The 23327-nt window shown below is 40.9% G+C and overlaps 2 protein-coding genes across 2 annotated transcripts; one reads left to right on the forward strand and one right to left on the reverse strand.

The window, feature by feature from the left end:
- The first annotated feature begins 1025 nt into the window (after positions 1–1025).
- LOC121733223 lies at positions 1026–3174 on the forward strand. Its single transcript, XM_042123415.1, has 2 exons — positions 1026–1435; positions 2103–3174. The coding sequence occupies exons 1-2, from the start codon at positions 1370–1372 to the stop codon at positions 2712–2714; spliced, it is 678 nt and encodes a 225-aa protein (XP_041979349.1). The 5' UTR covers positions 1026–1369; the 3' UTR covers positions 2715–3174.
- LOC121733222 (mediator of RNA polymerase II transcription subunit 1) lies at positions 3172–20775 on the reverse strand. The gene is made up of 13 exons (XM_042123414.1): positions 20380–20775; positions 20101–20234; positions 17189–17315; positions 16490–16606; positions 14402–14540; positions 13639–13885; positions 12390–12519; positions 11600–11722; positions 10204–10381; positions 9678–9912; positions 8980–9158; positions 7392–7794; positions 3172–6477 (listed from the first exon to the last, which is right to left on the reverse strand). The coding sequence occupies exons 1-13, from the start codon at positions 20533–20535 to the stop codon at positions 3957–3959; spliced, it is 4689 nt and encodes a 1562-aa protein (XP_041979348.1). The 5' UTR covers positions 20536–20775; the 3' UTR covers positions 3172–3956.
- Between the last annotated feature and the right edge of the window lie 2552 nt (positions 20776–23327).

A 23327-nucleotide genomic window follows, 5' to 3' on the forward strand; every position in this document is an offset into this window, starting at 1 on the left:
AACACTAATTCTGTCTTTAAAAAACCTGTGCCTGTTTTATGATTCTCAAATCCTTTTAATTGTATTTGTTTAACAGCTAACAGCCTTGAGTCTTGACAAAGGATAGGTTTAAACCAATAAACGCTGTTTGACAATGGTATGTGGGCCAAGCTTAGCGTTACATGTGAGGTTAAATTTAGGGCACTATCGACAAAGTTGCCACTCGACAAGGATGAGTAAAGAATTTGGCTGTAGCTATATCGATTTTTCTCAGCAATGACTAAAGCTAAGAAATTAAAGTTCATTGTCAGTATTCATCATGTCTTTGTCTTTGAATTCAACTTTGAAGTCAACTTTTATAACACAGAATAATCAATCAAAAATACCTCTGCAAAAAAGGGATTCCTATTTTACCAACAGAGGAGAGTGATTTAAGCTTCCAAAATTTGTACATAAATTCGTTCAAGCATACACTTTAATTTACCCATAGCTTATATGAAATGTATTTATGGTTTTTAAATTACACGACAAAAACCATTTTGTCGCTACGCCCTTTCCATTTTTTGCTGTTCCATTGCTTGTTTTCTATGGAGAGGCCGGGCCAGAAAACAAGCAATCTAAAACATATCCAACACGGATTTTTACTTTAACGCGGCGTCACCTTAACAGCGCTGGTATATCCTCAGCACGCTCGCTCGTCAAGGTATATGTTAAAATCTACCCAACTGCCTCTTTTTAGATCTTCGTTGTCACCACGACTTCGACGTCTTCACCAAATAATAAGCTTTCTCTTGCAGTTTGTTTGTATTCAAATTTGTCTTCGGCCAGCATCTAAAAACTTTTTTAGCTGCTGCAATCTGCGGTACCCAAATTCATGAGTCATTTTCCCGTTACCGATTCTTGGACTGGACTATAGCTACACGAGGATGTGATAATTGAATCCGTTATGTTTCCTAAAACAAACTGGCGTAAACAAATGTGTGTCAGCGGAACAGATGATCCTATAAAACCAGGTCTCATCAGAATCATTGGTACAGAAGGATTACTTCAATCGATGACCGTTAAAGTTGCACAAAGTGAAAAATTCTCATAGGTCAAAAATTTGTCTCAGTAATTATTATAGTCTTTAGAGCCTGTCAAGTTTAGAAGAAGAAAATTACAATGGCATTTCTTAAATTCTTGTTCATTTTCGTAATCTTCGCCATCGTTGTTGTAAAGAACAACGCAGCCCCCGCAGAGGACACGAAAGAAGTTCAAAAGCATGACGACGAAATGATGGACACAGCGGAGTCGCAGAATCCGTTCCTACCGCGTTTCGCCATGAAAAAGCTGAAGGAGAGAAGAGAACAAGCGCGGGCTGAAAGAAGAAATCAGGCCCAAAGAAGAAACAATGTACAGAGTAGTCACCGGGAACCATATTACCGCCATCCCGACTGTCCTCACAGGAGGTATTATTGTAAGTACGGAACAATTATTTATCACCTCAATTGTCAGTTTGGGTCATTAAAAATGTTACTAACGGCCGTATTATACCTACTTAACTTTAATTTAATAAATTACTTTTGTCACTAACTCTTGTCATTAAGTTTACGTTAAGTAATCATTAATTAATGTCTCTGAGAGCGACCGTTAGTCATAACTTTAATACAAAATTAAATTCATGAATATACTGTCTAGACCAGAGATTCCCAAACTTATTTTGTCTGTACCGCCCACTTTACGAACAAATTATATTTTAGCGCCCCCATTGTTATATTTAAAATGTATCCTGATTCACCCCCCGATCCTCTACACAACGCCTCCATTTTTTTCTGGGTCCCACACCACCCCCCTTCAGACCTTCAGCGCCCACAAGGGGGCGTTATCGCCCACTTTGGGAACTTTTAGATTGTAGATTCTAGAAGTACCTACCTGCACTTAGTTTCACAAAGTTATAACATTTTACTCATGACAAAATTCTTATGAACATTAACAAAAGTAGTCCATATCCTAATTCAGATATTTACTTAAAAAATTTGTACTACCTTTCTTTGACCCAGTATTAAAGAATAAAAGGCATTCACACAGATACACTAGGACAGTCGCATTTCTTTGTGCTGACATAGCTACTTGTATTATTACAGAAAATGAAGAAGTTTGGAATAATAATATTCGTCTTGGGGGTTGGAATAATTTTTGCCGAAACCATACCAGAAACAGAAACGGAAAAACCAGCACCCAAAGATTCATCAGTGTTAGAAATAGTTACCTACACCAGCGAACTAGAAAATGGAAAGGAAGATAATCAGGTATTAAAAGCGACAGTCCAAGAAAATAATGAAGCTAATATACTACTCCAAGAACTAGAAACAGAAAAATCGGAGGAATTCGACAAAGCGATTGAAAACGAACAAGCCATTATTGATGCATCAATTGGAGCAATAGAAAATGAACACTTCCCTATCAACTTCAACTGGGATGGATATGATAGCATTGATGATGATTATGTGCCAATGCAGGAGAGTGACTTTTACTACAAAGATCTTATGGAAAGAGATCCAAATGAAATCATGGACACCGCTGCAGGTTTCGTGCCGATTCCAATTTTAAAGAAAAGGAAACAAAAACCACGAAGAAAGTTTGCAAATAGACGATATTTCAGAAGACCGAACCCACGACCGAACCCCTACAGAAGACATTATTATTATTATCCCTACTATCGCTACTACTACCCAGGCTCTCTAAGGTTTTACTAACTTAATATGCCAATAATAGATGCTAGAAAACCTATTTATTATAGTCCGCGCGGAACTAGTTGGCCGCGCCTTAGGTAGGGACAGGGGTGAGGGGGCGGGTTGCTTGCTGCTCGCAACGCACATGAGATTAGACAGTGACGACCAATCTCGCAATATCGTGAACAATAATATTACTTATTTAATTATTGAAAAGAATAAATTAAAGACGATCAGTTTTATATTCTGAACTATTGACATCGGCTTACCGTTTTTTAAAAAACGTATGCACTTTTTAATATTCTTTCCGTAGATTATCTTTTTATCGGCGGACTCATCTTGCTATTGCAATCTCTTGTGCGTTTTGTCTAAACTAGCCAGTCAAAATCAACATCGCCCCCTCCTCTCCGTCCCACCGCTCACATACCTAAGGCGCGGACTATAATCATAGTGTAAATTGTAATAAAAGATAATATATAACTTATCCTTATGTTTTATTTCTAGAAAATCTTACCTATATAACTTTTGATCAACATAACAGTGATATTTACAAAATTTTTGTTTACTCAATTCACTACTCACAACTTTAGTAGATATCCAGTAGCTTTGCGTTGTCGACCGGCGAAAATTTACAACACGAATAGAATCAACAGTTAGGTATAATAACATTTTTTGTGTTCTAATTACATGAGATGAGTCTCAAACTAAGTCACTTGGTTTAAAGTTGCAGTCTCAAAATGTAAATGGTTTGTAAAGTAATCTAGGTTTCTAGAACAGTTGAATAGGACACTCAAGAGCACAATTTTTTGAAATTTGACTACGCTTTACTAGTTGTCAACATGTTTTTTTTAAAACGAATACTATGTTAGTCCTCATGAACGTTAAGCTTGATATTCAAACATTAAAAATAATAATTATTACTATAAAGAGTATGTACGCTTATTGCTTATATATAAATACGTATCAAAACTAAATTAAAATAAGAGTATACAATAAGTTACGATCTTAGAGCCCAATTGGAAGAATAGAGTTATAATACAAAGCGATTATATTAACTCAATCATATATGATTTATAATTCGAATACATTTTATTTACAAAAAGCAATTATTGTTAGTCAGCTGCTATTTTTCAATTGGAAGGACATTTACAGAATCCAACACGAGCATTTTGACATCCATATAACGTGGTCCCAAATCGAAACTATATTCTCCCAATATGGTCGCTAGTGTACACATTTACAAGGCCCGATTTGGTGCGACGTCACTCATTTCCCTGGGCCCACGACTGCCTCGTCCATGAGTTCGTCGTCCGTGATGCCGGGGGAATTGGAGTGGGGGGAGGGGGCTGGGCTCTTGAGCTGCAGCAGCGCCGGCGACGCGGGGTACACCGGCCGCACCGCGACCAGCCCAGACACCTTGTTGCCAGAAGACGAGGAAAAGTCTAGGAGCATCTCGGCCGCTTCTTGAGGAGTGGTGGCTCCGCTGCGCGCGACCGACCCGCTGGCTGGCGGCTTCATACACGCGTCCGCGCCTTTACGATTCTCCGACATCCCCTTTGGGGCCGCGAACCCTTTTACCATGTCGGTCTTAAAGTCCAGAGGCATCATCGGGTACGGCCCCGGGTAGCCCTCCTTCGCGTCATCCTTCCGCTGCATGTCGCTTTTAGTCAGACTTTCGGCCATCGTCTTGGAGTAGTCTGCCGCGTCCTTGCTCTGGGCCATCGTTTTTGGGCTCATGTTTCCCATATTCAGGAGGGGCTTCGGTACGTTTATCAAAGGGTACGCTGACTTTTGAAGCGATTCAAGAGTTTTGTTGGGGCTGTCGAAGTGCGGAAAGGGGTACTTGGGGTCCATCGCCCGGCTCAGGTCGTTGACCATGGCGCGGCTGTCGTACTGCGACACGGGGCTGTTCTTGTCGGGAGTGTTCTGGTTTTTTAACTTGGGTATTTGAAATTTACTCGTGTCCAGCGGCTTGATCAGGCCCTCGACTAAAAAATTTGCCTCTTTTGACGTATTTTTGAACCCGTCCACGTCGTCCCTGGACCCGCTGGGGCTAGAGTGGCGCTCGGATTTGGAGGAGAATATCGACTTTTCGGAGTTGCTCATCAGCTTCGTTCGGGCCTTCTCCCGCTCTCTCTCCCTTATGATTTTGGAGATTTCGCTGCTACTGTTTTTTGGAGATCCGGAGCTCGATTTCGAACTAGATTTGGATAGATTCATTCCGGTCGAGCTGCTGCTAGACGATTTGGAGTAAGGCACTTTGGGGCTCCCTGAGCCGGACGATTCGGAGATGGTCGCTTTGGGCGGCGTGGAGCTCAAGCTAGATTTGGACGACTGCATCGCCTGAGATTTTTTCGAGGCGGGTCCGCTGATGACCCCGGGCTTGAGACCCGTGTGGGTTTTCGGCGAACCCTGACACGGCGGGGTCAGCTGGGGAGACGTCTGCTTGGACGAGCTCGAGTAGTTCAGTTTCGAGGAGTTGGACGAGTCCTTCGACCTCGTCTTGTTTATGGTGATCTTCATGCCGTCCAAGCTCGGCTTGACCATGTACTCCTGATTTTTGCTCTCGCTAATTTTTAAGCTACTGCTTGTTGCGCTGTTTTTTGGATCGGAAAATTTTCCCGAGCTATTGGACGAGCTCGATTTCAACGAGACCTCGGAGTCGACGCTACAGTGCTGCGCCGTCAACTTGTCTATGACCGCGTCGAGGGAGCCCTTGCCTTTACGAGCTTGGCTCGGAATATTCGATTTGTTGACTTCTATATTCGGCGGTGATATCAGGGGTTCTGTGACCGGGCTGTCGCAAGTCACCGGTGTGATTTCTAGTTGTTTTAATTTGATAGGGTTCTTTAGCTTTGGACTACTCCTCCCCGAACTAGAAAAAGACAGGCCGGAATGCTTCTTCTCTTTGTCCCTAGACGACACGGAGCCGGAGCTGTAGCTGTCTTTGGACATCTTCTTAGATAGATCGTAGCCGGTGGTCCCCGACTTGCCGGACGGCGAGCCGCCGGTGGCCGACTTTAGCGTCGACATGCTCGGCTTGCCGGATCCGGACGAGCTGTGCTTAGGGGAGGAGATGCTGTGGTTTTTTGGACTCGAGTACCCGGCGAGATGTTTCGGACTATTCTGTACCGGCGAATGTCTGGGGCTGCTGTGGTGGCTCGAGGACCCGGAGGGCTTACTCAAATTTTTGACGCCGCTGGGGCTGGGCGACTTGGTGATTGACATGGACCTGCCATGCGTCGGACTCGGGCTGAATTTCCGCAGGATGGAGTTTGGTGAGGTGGGTCGCCGGGGGGAGCCGTCGGTCGGTTTGATGCTAACGGACACGGGCTTGGTGAGGGGGTCTTGTTTGGGAGGCACTTTCTCTGGCGGACCCATTGAATCGTCCCTCCGCCGCTTCTTTTTCTTCTCCTTGCTTCTTTCTTCACCCGATTTACTGGACTTCTTGTCTGATCTGCGATCGTCCAGGGATTTGACTTGGGAGGATGTTATGGGAGTGATGGTTATGGAGCTGGGAAGTGCGGCGGGCGCTGCCGCTGTGATAGGAATGATCTCGATGCCTGGTCTCCGGTCGAGGCACAGCATCGACGAGATATTAGACCCGGAACCGGAGCTTGGTGACTTTGATGACCCCGATCCTATAGGTGTAATGCTGACAGACGACGGCATGTAGGATTTGCCGTCTGTTAGGTCCAGAAGGAGCGATGAGGAGGACCTGCTCCTTGATTCGGAATCTTTGTTTTTTAGCTTTTGCCTTTTGTGCTCAGACTTGTGAAAAGAATTCCTGTAACAAAAAAATAGTAGGTCAATAATAAATAGATATTGTTGTTGTTTTTGTATTGTTATTGCAATTTGCATGATATTTTTGTTACTCAAAATGATGTCAATGTTTGTGAAAAGACCAGGATAGACTAAAGTTCAACATAACGCATGAGTATATTATGTAAAACAGTAGATGAGTCGCCGGTTTCTACATTTCACACATAGATGAGCAAACAGCCTTTTACATACACAACTTCCTACAATATCCATATATTAATACGCAAGCGAAAAACTTTGTATCCCTTTTGACGAAAAATGCGGAAACGTAGGTGAATGTTGCATAGTTATAGTTTATATGGTGAAGGAGTGCATCGAGCTAATATTATTTTGAAATTATGCTTTTATTACACATTTTTTTAACAAATAAAACATTACACACACTACAATACGCACACTTAAGAAGATGACAGATTTTTGAGTGACAAACCTATACATACGAATTATACTCTTTTATTTATGGTTGAAGTCTGTTGACAACAAGTTGACAAATTGAAAATGGATTATAGTTTTTTTTATTGAATCTTAGATGCTATTACGGCCGTTCCCAATATTTGATCTATCTCTGGTTTTGCCCTACTAGAGATAGGAATAGCTCACAATTGACATAAAATATATGTCTCTAATGTCTAATGTGAGCTATTCCTATCTCTAGTAGGGCCAAACCAGAGATAGATCAAATATTGGGAACCGCCGTTAGACAATGTTTAAACGGCCAGTCTGAGATCAGCTGAGTCCCAGAGACGAGAGTTGAAAAAAAATGTGATAAAGTCAATATATTTTTCTAATGTCGTTGAAACTAAGGTCGAATTTCGACCATTGGGCGATCTCTAGTTATTATAACTTGTGCATGCATTCATAAAAGTAGAAACTACATACCTTATTATATCTTCAACATCTCCATCATTAGAGTTGTCCATATCGGACGAAGCTCTCGTGTCTTGGCCTAAAGCGTCCGTAGCGTCCATTCCCGATAGTTCTAGATCCGACGCGAATTCGTTCTGCGAAACTGACGACTCCCGGCCCTCGATATCGTCATTTGTGGAATTGCTGTTCATTGTATTGTCATCTTCGTTGTATCCGTCTGAGTTTTCACTGTCACTTTCGGAGTCCATGAGCTCACTCATACCCGGCTTCCCTTTCTTGTTCATAGGCCACATGCCGGTCTCGGCTTTCCGCTTCTTCGCTTTTCGGTCGTCAGACATTTGGGACTTCATGTCAACTGGGTTCGAATCCTGACACATCATGGACAGATGGTGTTGCTGCTCCGAGAGATATGAACCTGTGAAATCAACATCGATTTAATAATACATAGGGCAACCACTCAATCGCTGGCAGTTATACTAAGAATGCCAATAATGGGTTTTTCTAGGTGTTTTACAACACACAAATATTAAACATGAGTGTATACTGTTATCACATAGTAGTACTACTAAAATGAAATTAGTTACGAGCTTTGCAGAAAGTTGAATGACAGTTGTTATTATTTGATGATGTTCTTTATAGACGAACGGCACTTGTCGAAGGCAGTTGATGGTGTGGGATATGCGTGTAGTGGCCGAGCGAGGTGTTATGCTCGGTCAGGCCGAAGCCCACGTGGTTCATCTCAGCTGTCGAATATATACACAAGCGCTCAGAAAACTTCGATAGCGCGATGCAGGAATGTTAGGCGAATTGTGGGTACCGCCACATATATCCCCCCCGAAGACCGGAGGTCGAATCTTGAAGTCTTGCTGTCGGTTGAGTCGCCAGTGCCAGTGAGTTCCAGTGGGTCGGAACTGTTGCAGTGAGTCCCAGTGAGTCGGAACTGTAAGCTGCTGCACGGGATCCAGTGAGTCGGATAAGCTGCCGTGCGGGGCCGATGCTACGTGCTGACCAGGAGAGATGTGCTCTGCTTGCTGACCGGTCGGTGTAGTGAGAAAGCCCGATGATGCCGATGCGGAGTTGCCCAGGCCGCGGTACATTGCGGCTAGTGGACGAAGTACCCGATGAGGCGATGCTGGCTGGCGCGGTGCGGAGGGGCGGGGGGAGTGATGATGATGAAGGAGGCGTGTTCTGTCGAGGGTCACCAATGTGGGATATGCGTGTGGTGGCCAAAGGAAGATCTTCCGACCGAGCGAGGTGTTATGCTCGGTCAGGCCGAAGCCCACGTGATACATCTCAGCTGTCGTATATATACCGACGCGCTCAGAAAACTTCGATAGCGCGATGCAGGAATGTTAGGCGAATTGTGGGTACCGCCACAATGGTTTCTTTTTCATTATTTTTTCTTGATTTGCGTGCCGCCAACTGCTGTAGACTGCCATCGACAAGTGCCGTTCGTCTGTAAGCGCTCTTAGCACTTTTTATCAAAATATGCAATTATAATTCGCATACGTCTAGTTGCACGCACACAGACACAGTGCCGAACTAAAACGACGTTACAAGGTGCACAGCAACGCCTCAGTTTCAGTATCCGGGCACTTACCTCCCTGGTGGGGATGGCTGACGTTGGAGGGGTAGAGGCCGCGCGTGCCCGGCTCGGGCTTGATGTCGCCCCCCGGGTCGAGGCCGCCGAGGCCGCAGTTAAAATTTGAGTCCAGCGCAGAGTACCCGCCGTTGGTTTGCTTCGCCGCATCCTCGCGCTCCCAGATCTTGATCAACGCCCTGGACAAAAGCTTTAAGTTTATTTCATTTACTTATTAAGAAGCTGTCCTGAGTGTTTATTCATTTATTTGAGTCAACCTACAGTAAACACAGACATTGTAGTGTTAAAACCACCTGAGTCGCGGGCACGTGGTCGCAGGGTGGCGCCTGCAGCGTGTGTACGGCGGCGGTGTGCGAGCGAGACGGAGGACGCGGCCGTACCTGAGTGTGTAGTGATACCCTGGTGATGTAGTGACAGGGATGGCTCTTCTTTCTGCAGCACCCTGATGATGTACTCGTCGACGTGTTCACGGGGCGGCGCCTGCAGCGTGTGTACGGCGCGGTGGCGGTGTGCGAGCGAGACGGAGGACGCGGCCGTACCTGAGTGTGTAGTGACACCCTGGTGATGTAGTGACAGGGATGGCTCTTCTTTCTGCAGCACCCTGATGATGTACTCGTCAACGTGTTCACGGAGCGGCGCCTGCAGCGTGTGTACGGCGCGGTGGCGGTGAGCGAGCGAGACGGAGGACGCGGCCGTACCTGAGTGTGACAGGGATGGAGTGGCTCTTCTGCAGCACCCTGGTGATGTAGTCGTCGACGTGGTCGCGGGGCGGCGCCTGCAGCGTGTGTACTGCGGCACGCGGCGCGGCGGGGTCGCTCAGGTCCAGTTCCACCGTGCACATGCTCTCGTCGATGGGATGTTCGAGCGAGACGGATATATGTTGCCATGACAACGCGCTCACCTCGAACATCTTCACCGTCTCTAGGTCTATCACTGTAAGTACGAAAACGGAATAGACGTTAGCTTAAAAAATACTAGCTGTTTAGCCTTACTCATCACATTAATATTATGTGGGCAAAAGTTTGTAAGCGTGTTTCTTTCTTTATGTTATGTAAACAACTAAAAAATAAAAAAATAATACGATATTTCTTTTAAAATGGAAGTTTGTTAGTAATGGTAAAATATTATATCATTACAGGATATATTTTAACATTTTGACGTAAGTAATGGTAATTGTTATCATCCTAGACATGTCTTCATAATATCTAGCTTCACAACCCTTACCTTGTTTAGTCTGCAGCCTCACGCAGCTGGCGACGAGCGTGTTGAACAGCGCCTGCTGTCTCAGCGCCGCGAGCAGGGGCGGAACGTGCGAGGGGTGCGTGAACGGCACCGACGTCACCGCGCGCCCAACCAGCGCCCCCTCGCACAGGAAGTAGCACTGCCACTGCTCCGGTAGCCACTGTACAAAGCCAATACAAAAATATAGAAAACTAGAGGTAGATGACTTCCGCATCTCCATTGCCCATTAAAATTTCAGCAAAACTGATTCAGCGGTTGGGGCGTTAAGAGGTAACAGACAGACACACTTTGACACAGTATGGAAGTATGCAGGGCAAATTACCCAGATTCTGGTGCCAGGGGAGGGCAAATCAGATTTTTCATAAGCTAGGTGTTTATAAAGAATAAAAAATTAATAATTTTTAGTTGTAAAATATTTTATTGCAAACAAATGGCAAAAATTCGTTTTCTTAATTTTTAATTTTTATAGATAAAAGTACTAGATAATATACATAGTAGAGACGTCAACATGATCCAGGGGGGGGGGGGGCGGCCGCCCCCCCTCGGTACGCCTATGGAAGTATGGACATTTCATTATTGAGTAACTACCACTTAACAAATAGTTGTAGTCAGGCGTGCAGCAGGAATAGGCTTCCTCGATAAATGGGCTCTAACATTGAAAGGACTAAGCCCGGGCGCGCACTAGCCTAATATATCTCGATGGCCTATATATATACGATATCGAGATAGATACCTTAGAATGAAACCGCCATAGACCACGCGCACCTGGCCGCACGCAGGCACGCTGTCAAGCGGCCACACCATACTTTCGATGGCCGCTAGGGCGCGCCCAGACTTCTTAAATTCATCCTTAGGCCATAAGGACCAATCCTACCAAAGGAAATCTTTGGTTCAGCAATTATAGCCGTATAATTTACCGTACAGATGCAACTATAACGGTTTTGGAAAAATAATGTGTAATTTTGTGTCTTCATCTGAAATATAGATATTGATAAAAATAAGAATTTGAGGAAGCGTGGAACGAAACGTTTTTTAAGCTATGTCATTTGGTCGGATGATTAGCTATTGTGGGATATGCGTGGTGGCCACAAAGGAAGATCTTCCGACCGAGCGAGGTGGTATGCCCGGTCAGGCCGAAGCCCACGTGATACATTTCAGCTGTCGCATATATACCGACGCGCTCAGAAAACTTCGATAGCGCGATGCAGGAATGTTAGGCGAATTGTGGGTACCGCCACACTATCTTACGATGGCCAAGCAACAGACGTCATTCATAGCAGATATAATTATATAGAACAATTTTGGCCTGTAGACATTGCTATACTTATAGAGAAATACAAAATTAACATGCGGGTCAGCTTATTAGTACTGTACTTACAACAAATAGTCCTTTGCTGAGGTTTAACTCTATAGTTTTGCCCGGCGTCAGCTTGTTATAAGCCTGCTGTGCGACGAGCCCCAACATTGGTTGCGGATTGGACCAGTCACCTGATATCTCTACCTGCAAATAAATTTTAATGTATTATTACAGTATTATATTAAAATATGGTTCATCAAATAAATAATTTTACCTTCTATTTTATGAAGAACCCTAGAATTATTTAACAGGCACTTTAAGCTTTAACATAATAATATGTTTTTCGAGTGTTTGTATAATATATTTTTGTGTAACATGTATAATTTCTATTATGATTTATGATACACTGTAGATTCTCGATTAAGTAATGAAATATTTTTAGAGTTTAAAGTTCAAACTCCAGAGATATTTCTTTATTCAAGGTGTAACAAAACTAAGTGATAATACTTAAGAGTGTAGCTGTTCCTTGTAGAGCGTTCACTATGAAAGTATCAGCACTGACAGACCAAATTTTTTTTCACTTATTGTATGGGCAAGTGCCCCAGCGTCACGACCCATACAAAAGTGAAAAAAAAAATTGTCTTTAAGGCGCTGCTACTTTCACAGTGAACTCTCTACAAGGAACAGCTACACACCCTAAAGTATTATCACTTAGTTTTGTGACATCTTGTATAATTTGGGCTTTACATTTCAGTTAGGTAGATCTTACGCTTAAGTTGTATAATCTTAACTGAGTTTAATATCAATGTTGTATTTACTTTTTTCTACAACAGCTGTTTTTTCATAATGTAGGTTTCGGCAGTGTAAATACCTCAGTAGTAGCTTGTATGAGCTTGGCCAGGCCGACGCACAGCGGGGTTGGCTGCGACAGCTTGAGAGTGAAGCACGCCGGCAGCATCGCGCTGTTCTGCGGAACCAGGTTCGCGTATACTGGCCCGCCGCTGTCAGTTAATCGAAAATGTATTGTCATCTCTTTCTAATAAATCATTTATTAAGGAAAGATACAGGATAACTAGAGTGTATACGTGTTCCTCGTAGAGAGTTCACTGTGAAAATAGAGTGTAGTAAGTAAATTTTTTTTCACTTTTTTATGAGGAAACTCATGACGCCGGGGCGCTTGCCCGCTGCTCTGCTACTTTCACAGTAAACTCTGTACAAGAAACACATACACACGCTAGACTCTAGAATCTAGAGCCGCTATTCCCAACCCGCGGCCCTCGTGATGTTAAGCAATCTTGAAACTCGGCGTGAGTTTCAAGATTGGCAAAATAACGTAAAGTCTACGTGATAGCCGTTAAATTTTTTCCACTTTTAAATCGTTAATTTAGAATGTTATTTTTTAACCATAAATTTCTTTTACCTAAACATGTTTGTAGCCCGCATGAAAAAAAGGTTGGGGACCACTGGTCTAGAGTATTATCACTTAGTTTTGTTACACCCTGTATTATCACCTTTATTTGTATGTATGTAGGTCGATAATTTAGCATCATGTAAAATACACAGAATCTCGATGTAATATAAAACTGGAGTTTTGATAACATAATAGGTAATATGTCAACCAAAAATCTGCCAATTGGGCGAAACTTAAAAAGTAATCAAGTATTGTTACGAAATTAAGACATGATCAATAATAATAATAATAATAATAATATCTATGGACGCTTCACACCACGTCAGTCTGGCCCCGCGCTAAGTACCTAAAGGACTTGTGTTACAGGTACCAGACAACGGAAATATATTTAATACTTTTATACTATACATATATTTAAGATTTTTATTATATCATACATATATTTAATACACGTCCAGACCCGGGAACATTGAAAACTTTTTGTTCCGTCGGCGGGATTCGAACCCGCGACCCCCGGCTTGAGCTACCGAAGCGCTCACCACTGAGCCACAGAGGTCGTCATGAATCAACAGATCAATATAATAATGTCAGTGTTACTCAGTTAATAACAGAATTTAAAGTTACTAGAAACTTTGCAAAGATTTAGACTTTCAACTGTAACATTGTTCTAGTGCTTTAATAACCTTGTCGAATATATTTTTAAAATTACCTTTTTCCTGCTCTCTGAGAGTTAGCAATAATCGGTGCGAGCTGCAGCTTGTTAGCGGTGGACCCTTCTAACAGGACAGTGGCTGAGTGTCCGATGGGAGTATGTGTGGGTGTCATCAGGGATGTCACGCCGGTCGGTGCTGAAGGTTTGCCCATTGTCAACAGCTCAGTGGTCAGCGGCAGCAGGCCCTTCTCCTTGTCTAACAGCTCGTAAGGAGATACGAAGTACGTGAGACGCATTGCATGACCTGAAGTAAACAGTGGCTTTAATACAAGTTAATATAGCTTTTCTAAATTCCTTTAATACCTCGCTTGTGAGAATCGCAAGCACAATAGATTTTCAATTGTTATGAGACAGCCGGGTGCCGCTTGGGGATTGATGGGTTAATGTTACTGATTTACAATTTAAAACAGACATAGATCTAGATACATACCGCATATGTATGTACTTCGCGTGCCATATCGTGCTCCCAAATGTCTGTTCTTTAGTCTGCTATCGGAATCGGACGTCAATCGGAATTTAAAAAATGCCTAAATGCCTAATTGTGCCGTATTGAGCTGTAGAAATTCGAATAGAAACGTTGGCTTAGATAATGGACACGTTTCTTATCATTGGTACGTCACAGTAGGTAGGAAAAAAGTGGCACGCTCGTTTTCATACAAATGGAGGAACATGCGGTATCTATCTTGATCTATGTCTGTGCATAAGACTCAATTGTGTTTCTATAATTTATCTATGGTTGATATTTAAAAAGACTACTTGCCTCCTCTTCTTTTCTGTAAGAACCCTATAGGGCTCTTATGAACCTGGGCAAAGGGATCCTTTATGAAACTTTGAAGTTGCCTAAGAGTTGACAGATCCTCTTCCAAACTTTGAAGTGCACTGAAGGCTTTTGATTTGACCTTAAGAAATAAAATAAAAATTATTGCATTAATACCAAGGTAGATTGGCACATTACAATTATGTAGACTAGAGATCGCCCCATGGTCGAAATTCGACCTTAGTTTTAACGACATTAGGACTACTACCTATATTTTGTAAAAAAATATTGACTTTATCACATTTTTTTCAACTCTTGTCTCTGGGACTCAGCCAAGGGCGTCGCCAGCCGATGGCGCAGGGGGGGGCAAGTTGACTTTACCTACTACAATTCATACTTTTCTTATTCTCTATGAATGAATTGTAGGTAAAGTCGACAGCACATAAAGCTTTTGACTTGTACTACGAGCCTTACATCTATTACCAGATTTTAATATTATAGTGGTCGTTGTTTGCATTATATTTGGCAACTTTTTTAGGATCTCTAGGGGGGGGCAGCTGCCCCTCCCTGCCCCCCCTTGGCGACGCCCTTGGACTCAGCTAATCTCAGTCTGGCCGTGTAATCATTGTCTAATAGTATCTGATTCAATAAAAAAAACTACAATCCATTTTCAATTTGTCACCTTGTTGTCTACAGACTTCAACCAAAAATAAAAGAGTATACTTTGTATGCATAGGCTTGTCACTCAAAAATCTGTCATTTTTCCTAGTGTGTGTATTGTAGTGTGTGTAATGTTTTATTTGTTAAAATAATGTATGATAAAAGCATAATTTCAAAATAATATTAGCTCGATGCACTCCTTCACTATATAAACTATAACTGTGCAAAATTTCATTCACCTACATTTCCCCATTTTTCGTCAAAAGGGATACAAAGTTTTTGGCTAACGTATTAATATATAGATTGGTAGATTTTCCTAAACTTCATGCAAAAAAGAACTGGGAAAGATGCATATATTTCTGTTACAATAAAATAAGTAATCGTCATTCAGAGTGCTAAATATATTACTTTTTATATTACTTCAAACTTTGAAGTGCACTGAAGGCTTTTGATTTGACCTTAAGAGAATAATATAATCGCAGAGACATTTCAGATCTGGTTTGTTTATGTAAGATTATCAACAATGCCATTGATGCCCCTGATTTATTATCAAAATTTAATTTCAATGTTCCCGGTAGATACTTTCGTAATTATTTACCGTTTCATGTCCCACCCTTTAAAACGTTTTACCGCCGTAATGCATTTGTGTGTAGAGCTACTGCAAGTTTTAATAGGTTTTATTCAGGTAGAAATATTGAAGACATCTTTGAAATAAAAACGCCCGAGATTTGTAGGCTTTTATCAAATGAGTATTTTAAAACTGAAAAATGAATATTGTTACATTTATGGTATTGAGTAGTTACAATGAGTAATAAGTGCGTTTTGTGAGTGATCTTTGTATATAAATTTAGCTATATTATTTGTTGTTAATGACTATTGAGTGTTGTTGCTTATTTTGCTTATTCTCATTTTCGAGTTACAACTGTTGCATGTTACATAATATTAATGCTTATTTTTTCTTTTTTTTGTTACTTATATGTGAAAACTTTATAAATGGCTTTATGTTTCTATAATAATTGTACTCATAGTGAAATTTTTGAAAAGCTGTAAGTTTTCTGAATAAAATAAAAAAAAAATATTGCATTAATACCAAGGTAGATTGGCACATTACAATTATGTAGATTGGTAGATTTTCCTAAACTTTATGCAAAAAGGAACTGCTAAAGCATATTATATTTATTATTAAGTAATGGTTGATTTAGCACTCTGAAGGTCAAATATGCATCAAAACTGATCAAGTTATTTTTGAGTACTTGATACCAACAAATTTTACCACTTTGAGATTGATAAATTAAAATTGAAACAATGTAGAAATAAAAAATATTTACAATTAGTTTTTGAAAACAAAAACAAACAATTTACGATTAGTGCAACTCTTGACATAGAATTATTATGGTAAGGTTATAGGTAGGTAGGTTTAAGGTAACTTACTTTTATTTCAGCATTAAGTTGATACACAGCAATGAGACCCTCCAGTTGTGCCGAGAAGTCAGAGAAGTCCCCTCGTGAAATACACTGCACAAGTTCTTCACAACTTTGTTGGTCAATCTGCAATAAAACATTAATACTTCTCAGTTTCCAGGAAATGCTATTGTATTCTATTGTTGTCGCGATCACCAGTGCTCTTATGGGGCTTGAAGAATTAAAGCAACACTGTGACATGATAATATAAGAGTATTTTAAAGAGTGTTTTTGTTTCAATACCATGAAATAAAACATTTAGGTATAAAATCCTTTTAAACCTAACTGTGCAATAAATAGTAAGGTAATGTAATGCTCGTACAATGAAGGAAAACATCGTGAGGAAACCCGCACATAGTTGGTCCCAGACGTATTGACTAGTTCTTTCCTCTGGACTAGGCCGAATATGACGCGAGAATGCCGTATACGCTTGGGCAACCATACGGACATTTAAAAATCTTGTCACAGGCACTACAGTATTTGAGGAGTGGTTACTTCGCTCTGAAAAATACTGTATAAATCATCCACAACGGATGTAAAGGCCTAGTTTGTTTAATGTAATTATTGTGTTAGATTCTATTTATTCTATGGTATGGTACTTCAATGTTTATTATACCTATTTGGTAGTTTCTACTCTTGCAGTTACAGATTATTATTAAATAAACTTACTTTGCCCTCGTGGTGAATTTTTACGTCTTTTACAGAACCAGAATCATGTTCAACGAGTATCTCCAAGTAAAACATGTCTGATGATATGAAGAAATTGACTCCAGTGGCTCCGACAACAAACTTGAGGCTGTAATAACAGTAATATGATGTTACTATAATGTGGCAATAACTTTAATCCTTCGATCGTGGATTCTTTTAAATCTATTGTTATTCTATTGTGTCTCGCTCACCGGTGAGCTTATGGGGCTTGATGGGTTAAGGGAACATATTTGTATAAGTCTTATATTCAGGTATATTCTCAAAGTTCAATAAACCACACTGGGAAAGTAGGTTTTAACTACATAAGCTTTTGCAAATGTAACATTCATTTATAAAAATGTAGCAGAAGAACTATCTATATCCACATTATTATTAACAACATATGATAGACATTGTGAAAAAAGGGTCCTCATTCAATTAATAAATCTCTTGTGAGAAAGCAGACTGCAACATCTTCTGTGAAACATAATATTGCATGATGGTGTGTCCCTTAAATTTCAAGTTAAATACATTTTTACGCATACCGTCTCAAAAGTTTTGTGATGAACCTATATTGTCTAGAAAAAAATATAAGTTCCATTCCTAAATTATAACCTGTGCCGACTTGAGATTTAACTTTGGCTGCGTTCCAGATGACGTTAATTTTGACCAAAACGCTCAAAACGTCCCCTTCTGCCGTTCCCTTTGGGGACCGGGGTCGTTTTGATCGCGGCTATGACGTCACTCATGACGTCATCATTTTCGCTCAAAACGACCCTTGACGAAGATGGGTCAAAGTGGGCGTTCTAGTTTTTTTTAATTTTAACGTAACTATATCGCGAAAGCCATGTTCGGAAAGTTTTCAGGAGAGAGTAGCTGATAAAAAAACTTTATATTATTTCATTACAAATAATATTTTAATTAAATAAATAAATGTTTTATTGCGACCGTAAGTACTTATAATTTATATAAATATTAACTTTAATATTAAAATACTATCTAAAATATACAGATATATTATATATACAAACTTTAAATATAAAACTATAAAAAGAAAAACTTGCCCAAGTCGTCCCCATCTGGCAGAGTGCCCAGCAAGCTGACAGCATTGCCACGTTGGATGGCAATTGCTATCCGCTGTGCCAGGTAGCTCCCAGCTCTGGGGTCTCGGGTGGCTTCAACAAGCTTCTTAGATATTCCTCTAAAAAGCTTATGTGCCCCCGGACCCCATGCACCTAGAGTTTCCACCCCAAACGGTTCAAATATAAGATCTCCGCTGAGGTTCTCATATTTGCGCCGCTTGAGGTTCTCTGCTTGGTTTGCGGCTGCGCCCGCACAGCTCGAGGTGCTCTGAATATGGGACGAGGCGAGTGTGTCGACACAAGTAGCGTCCCACACAAGGGCCCGACCCACATTCCAGGGCACCAGGGTCATTCCATCGGGTCTCTTGCCATCGTCGCGCGCCAAACCGGAGGGCTCCAGTATCGCTGGCACGCCGGCAGTGACAAGAGCCCGACGAATGAGGTCATTCAGGTTGTGATGCCGTGAAAAGCGTCCGGCACTTCGCGAGCAGCACAACCCGTGGTGACCATAGCTGTCAACGCGCGCGCCGCAAACACACTGATGGGGGACGACATGGGGGACACCAAGACGCAGGGCAGTGGCAAGACGGAATGTATTACGGTCCAGCAATGTTCCTGTGTTTTTAGATGGCAGTGCCTGCAGCCAAGCTCCCGACTCCCACCTCTCCACGGCCAAAAGTCGAGCCCGTTCTACGGCGCTGGTAGACGTGTTAAACAGTTTATTACGCACCAGTTCGCAGATGGGCTCGTCCCAGAGCCTTTGGGAAGATGTGTTCTTGGGAACCTCGCTGCCGGCACTAGCAATGACCCAGGCATCCTTGGCCTCGTCCGCAAAGGGAATGACGAATGGGCAAGATGAGGGCTCTAAAATTTTGGCTATTACTGCGCGATTTGCGTGGACCGACGACAAGAACGCCGGTAAAGCTGTGTCCGATGTTTTTCGTATTCCCAGGCCACCGAACCTCACTGGTAGTGTAGCTTGGGTCCAGGAACGTTCATCAAATTTTATGTTTAAAATTGTGGAAAGCGTATGCTTTAGGGTGTCATCTAAGCTATGGAGAAGTTCTGGGAACTTCCAGAGCTGACAACACCGCAAAGCATACGTAAATTTTGGAACGAATAAACAATATCGAAAAAAAAAAAAAAAAAAAAAATAAATAAATAAATTAAATAAATTAAATAACATTTAATGAAATATTTTGATTGGCAAATAAATTGTTTTAAATGAAAGGTCAAATAATTTCTTATAAAATATATAATAATTAATACTAATTTTCATCTCTCCTATACCTGTTGACTTACTCGTACTTGATTAAGCGTTAAGCGGTATTGTTACCTAATGTTTATAAGTACATATTGTGACAATAGTCAATATTCAAAGTATGTGGTTTTGTTATTAAAATATGATTCAATGTGAAAACTCAAATATAATAAAAGTTTTACTATATTAAAATATGAAAACCTAAGTAAAAAAAGTAATGCTAAAAACGAAACAAAAGTATTTTATTTGTAAAATAAATGCAACTATAAACAATAAAATTACTTTTATTGACGACTTGAAGAAAAGGATCTTAATATCCAAGTTCCGTTCAATGTACTCTATGTATAAAAAATGATCCATAATCCGTTCCACTTGGGTTTGTATCACTGACGCTCACATGCTAGTGGAACAGGAAAAACTACGGTCTTGAGCGTGAGCGTTTCTAACGTCATCTGGAACGCGTGGTTTTTCATACAGGGTATTTTGAAATTCGAAAAAAAAACTTTTCTTTTTTAATTTCAAAATTGGGACACCCTACTGTAGATACATACCCCAGTTGTCTAGAAAGGCAGGCTAGTCTTTCAATAAGACTCTGTAAGCAGCTCACTTTGATGCAATGTTGAAGGCTATCCAAACATTTCTGGAGTGTCATGCGATCAACACTATCAACAGCCCAATTCTTATCCTAAAATAAAAAAATTAACATGAAAAGTACTCAAATATAGTATAATATTTTAAAATAAAATAATAATGTGCGGTTAAATTAATAAATAACTTAATATAATAAGAAAGGTAAGTCTTGACTCTTTAGAAAAAAAGTAGATTCATACCAGTAAAGCCATTCTAACAGCTTTTGAAGTTTCACTTAGGTTTTTGTATTGGGAAGTTTTGGATCTTATCTTTTCCATGAGTATTTCTTTCTGAAGTTCCTTCGATTTATCCATTCCATTTATTGGCATCATGACCAACGCTTTGCTGTCCGTCATTGTGAAGATAGTTTTATATTATAATTTATCAACAAACACAAATTTTGATAACAATTGTTTGCTTTCTGTAGAGCACCTTTCTAATGACTTATTTTATTTGGTCTGTGCTGAAGATTGAAGGTAAACATTATTTATAACATGTTGATGGTTTCCTATTATTGCTTGCCCTGCGTAAGGTTTAAATTATTACATAAAACACTATAGGTTTAGTAATATTTCCGCAAAAGCATTTTTCTCAAACCTAAATTTTATGCCATTGCTGTCAATTGTCATTTGTCAAATCCACATTTTTTTATTGAATTTTGACATATTTTTTTTTACAAATAACAAAACGCAGCATAGACATAGCGACATTCACCAAAAATTATTAAAAAAAAGGTGAAGCTAAACTAGGCTTTGAGCTATTATCTGATACTCCGTCAAAAGAGGTTTTTTTATAACGCGCAATGCGCATTGGCCTGTCACATATTCGCCCACTCATTCAACGTCCGCGGGGCTAAAATGGTCACATTTAGGAATTCCTCAATCAATTCAGCAAATAAATTGTCAAAACTGTCAAACTGACGAATGTCAAATTATTGGTCAAATCTGGGGGCACGGGAGTGCCTCCGCCAAGATAAGTCAAGCGAAGCGCGCACGGGCACTCCGCACTAGTCACTACCAAGTTACTACTCAGTAGTACCCACTACCTACGTACATTTTCTCGAAACGTTTCGTCGTTTTTTTGAACCCTCGTAACTTTCGTTTTGATAATGCCAGATAGTTGAAATTGTTGATATTATAATGACATGGAGTTATCTATACTAATCTATACTTCTATACTAATATTTGCGATTTGTGCGATTGCGAAAGTATCTCTGTCTGTCTGTCTGTCTGTCTCGCTTTCACGCCAAAACTACCGAACCGATTGTAATGAAATTTTGTATACAGATAGTCTAAAGCCTGAGAAAGGACATAAGCTACTTTTTTACTGGAAAAAAGCGTTGTAAGGGAGTGAAAATGCGTAAATTTGTTAAAATTAAGTTAGTTCTAAAAATTCAAAATAGGTGGCGCCGTGCGTCTCCTACATGATACATCGCGCTAACCCTTGCATAGAAGTCGTTCCTTAAGAGGTGGTATTATCGTATAGATAATTTTTTCGATTGTTATTTCTTTTTTTTTGTTACTTACGTTACTTATTAAATCAGTACTTTATCTATGCAGTGACGTAACTTTAATAAACCTATCAATGATAAATAGTTTATGGGTAAAGTTGTGTAATTGGGGGGCTGAATAAGCTTAAAAATTTGGCATAAAATATAAAGATTAATTTAAAAAATTGAAATATTATATATGCACACTAATAGGGTTGTTGAGAAAGTGATTATGACATAGGATTATGAGGAAGAGGAGGAAGAGGAATTTTCACGCGCAAATTTAGAGGATGCGGATGAGGAAGAGAATATTTTTTGAGGAAGAGGATGAGGATGAGGAAGCGGAAGAGGAAGCGGATGAGGAAGAGAATGATAGGAAATTATAAATACTAGCGGACCCAACCCAAAAGTCTTTGTCCTGTCTATCCATAACTAGGTACATACATTACACAAAAATAATTAAAATGGCATTTTCCAGTGGACCCAACTATGAATCTAAACCATTCTCAAAACACATACAATAAAGAATCATCAAAATCGGTCCAGCAATTATGGAGGAGTTCAGTAACATACACAACACACGCACACAAAAAAGATGGATACGCGACGCGCATGCGCAGTGAAATTCCTCATAAATTCCTCTTAAATTTTGAGGAAGCGATAGCGGAAGAGAATTTTTTTATTTTTATTTATGAGGATGCGGTAACGGTTGAGGAACCCAAAATATTGCGGAACTTCCTCATTATGAGGAAGCGGAAGAGGAGTCCTCAGCAACCCTACTGACACTGCACAGCTGTTTTGATTTAAGGGGTACCAGGATTTTTTTATTAAAGCTTTTGATACCAATTTTGTTGACATCGCGCGCTATAAATTGAAGTCCACGCGGATGAAGTCGCGGGCAACAGTTAGTAATAATTAAATGCGCAAAGTTTGAATATTGTTATTTGTTACTATTATACTTTAGATTTTATAGGTGTCCAAAAACCCACAATTTTGGCACTGACTCACCGATCCTCAAAATTGTTAGGGTGCTTCCTGAAGTCGGCCCACTTGCGCCAGACTGGGATAACACGCTTAACTCTGAGTTAAATTATACTTCGGCAGCCTACGCCACTACGTCCTCCCCACGCTGGGCCATCGTGATGGCCAACTACGCTGGCCCATCTTGTAGAGGCGATACACTGCCGCCACCATCGCTGGCGCCATAAGCCATCCTGCGCCACTACGTCCTCCCCACGCTGGGCCATCGCGATGGCCAACTACGATGGCCCATCTTGAAGAGGAGCCATTATACACGTTGTACGCTGTGTAACTTTTTATTAGTAAGAGGGATAGTGTTTACTGCTAGCTTTGTCCACACTGTGCCTTCACCAGACATTCAATTATTCAATTAATGAACGCTCCAATATCAAATTTCATGACGAAAATTGAAGATGAAAGTGCACAATGTGGACATAGGTATTGGTTAAAATAATAATCATCATCTCGTCGCATCCAATTTAGCGAGAGCACAGAATGGAAAAAATTACAAGTAGCGAGCTCACGAGACTCGAGCTCGAGCCTAATAGAACATGACGTGTTACAGGGTCTCCCTTGGGGCCTTTTGGTCCTCTCCGGCTGTCACGCATCTGACTCCATATCAACACCCTTTCAATATCT

This window comes from Aricia agestis, chromosome 13 (assembly GCF_905147365.1).
Source record: "Aricia agestis chromosome 13, ilAriAges1.1, whole genome shotgun sequence".
Lineage (NCBI taxonomy): Eukaryota > Metazoa > Arthropoda > Insecta > Lepidoptera > Lycaenidae > Aricia > Aricia agestis.

Coding starts and splice junctions, on each gene's coding strand:
- LOC121733222 (XM_042123414.1), bottom strand. CDS start 20,535: ATGACGGACAGCAAAGCGTTGGTCATGATGCCAATAAATGGAATGGAT. Junction 9,159..9,677: donor TCCATCCCTGTCACACTCAG/GTACGGCCGCGT, acceptor GCTTTTGTCCAG/GGCGTTGATCAAGATCTGGG. Junction 7,795..8,979: donor CAGCCATCCCCACCAGGGAG/GTAAGTGCCCGG, acceptor TTGATTTCACAG/GTTCATATCTCTCGGAGCAG.
- LOC121733223 (XM_042123415.1), top strand. CDS start 1,370: ATGTACAGAGTAGTCACCGGGAACCATATTACCGCCATCCCGACTGTC. Junction 1,436..2,102: donor TCCTCACAGGAGGTATTATT/GTAAGTACGGAA, acceptor GTATTATTACAG/AAAATGAAGAAGTTTGGAAT.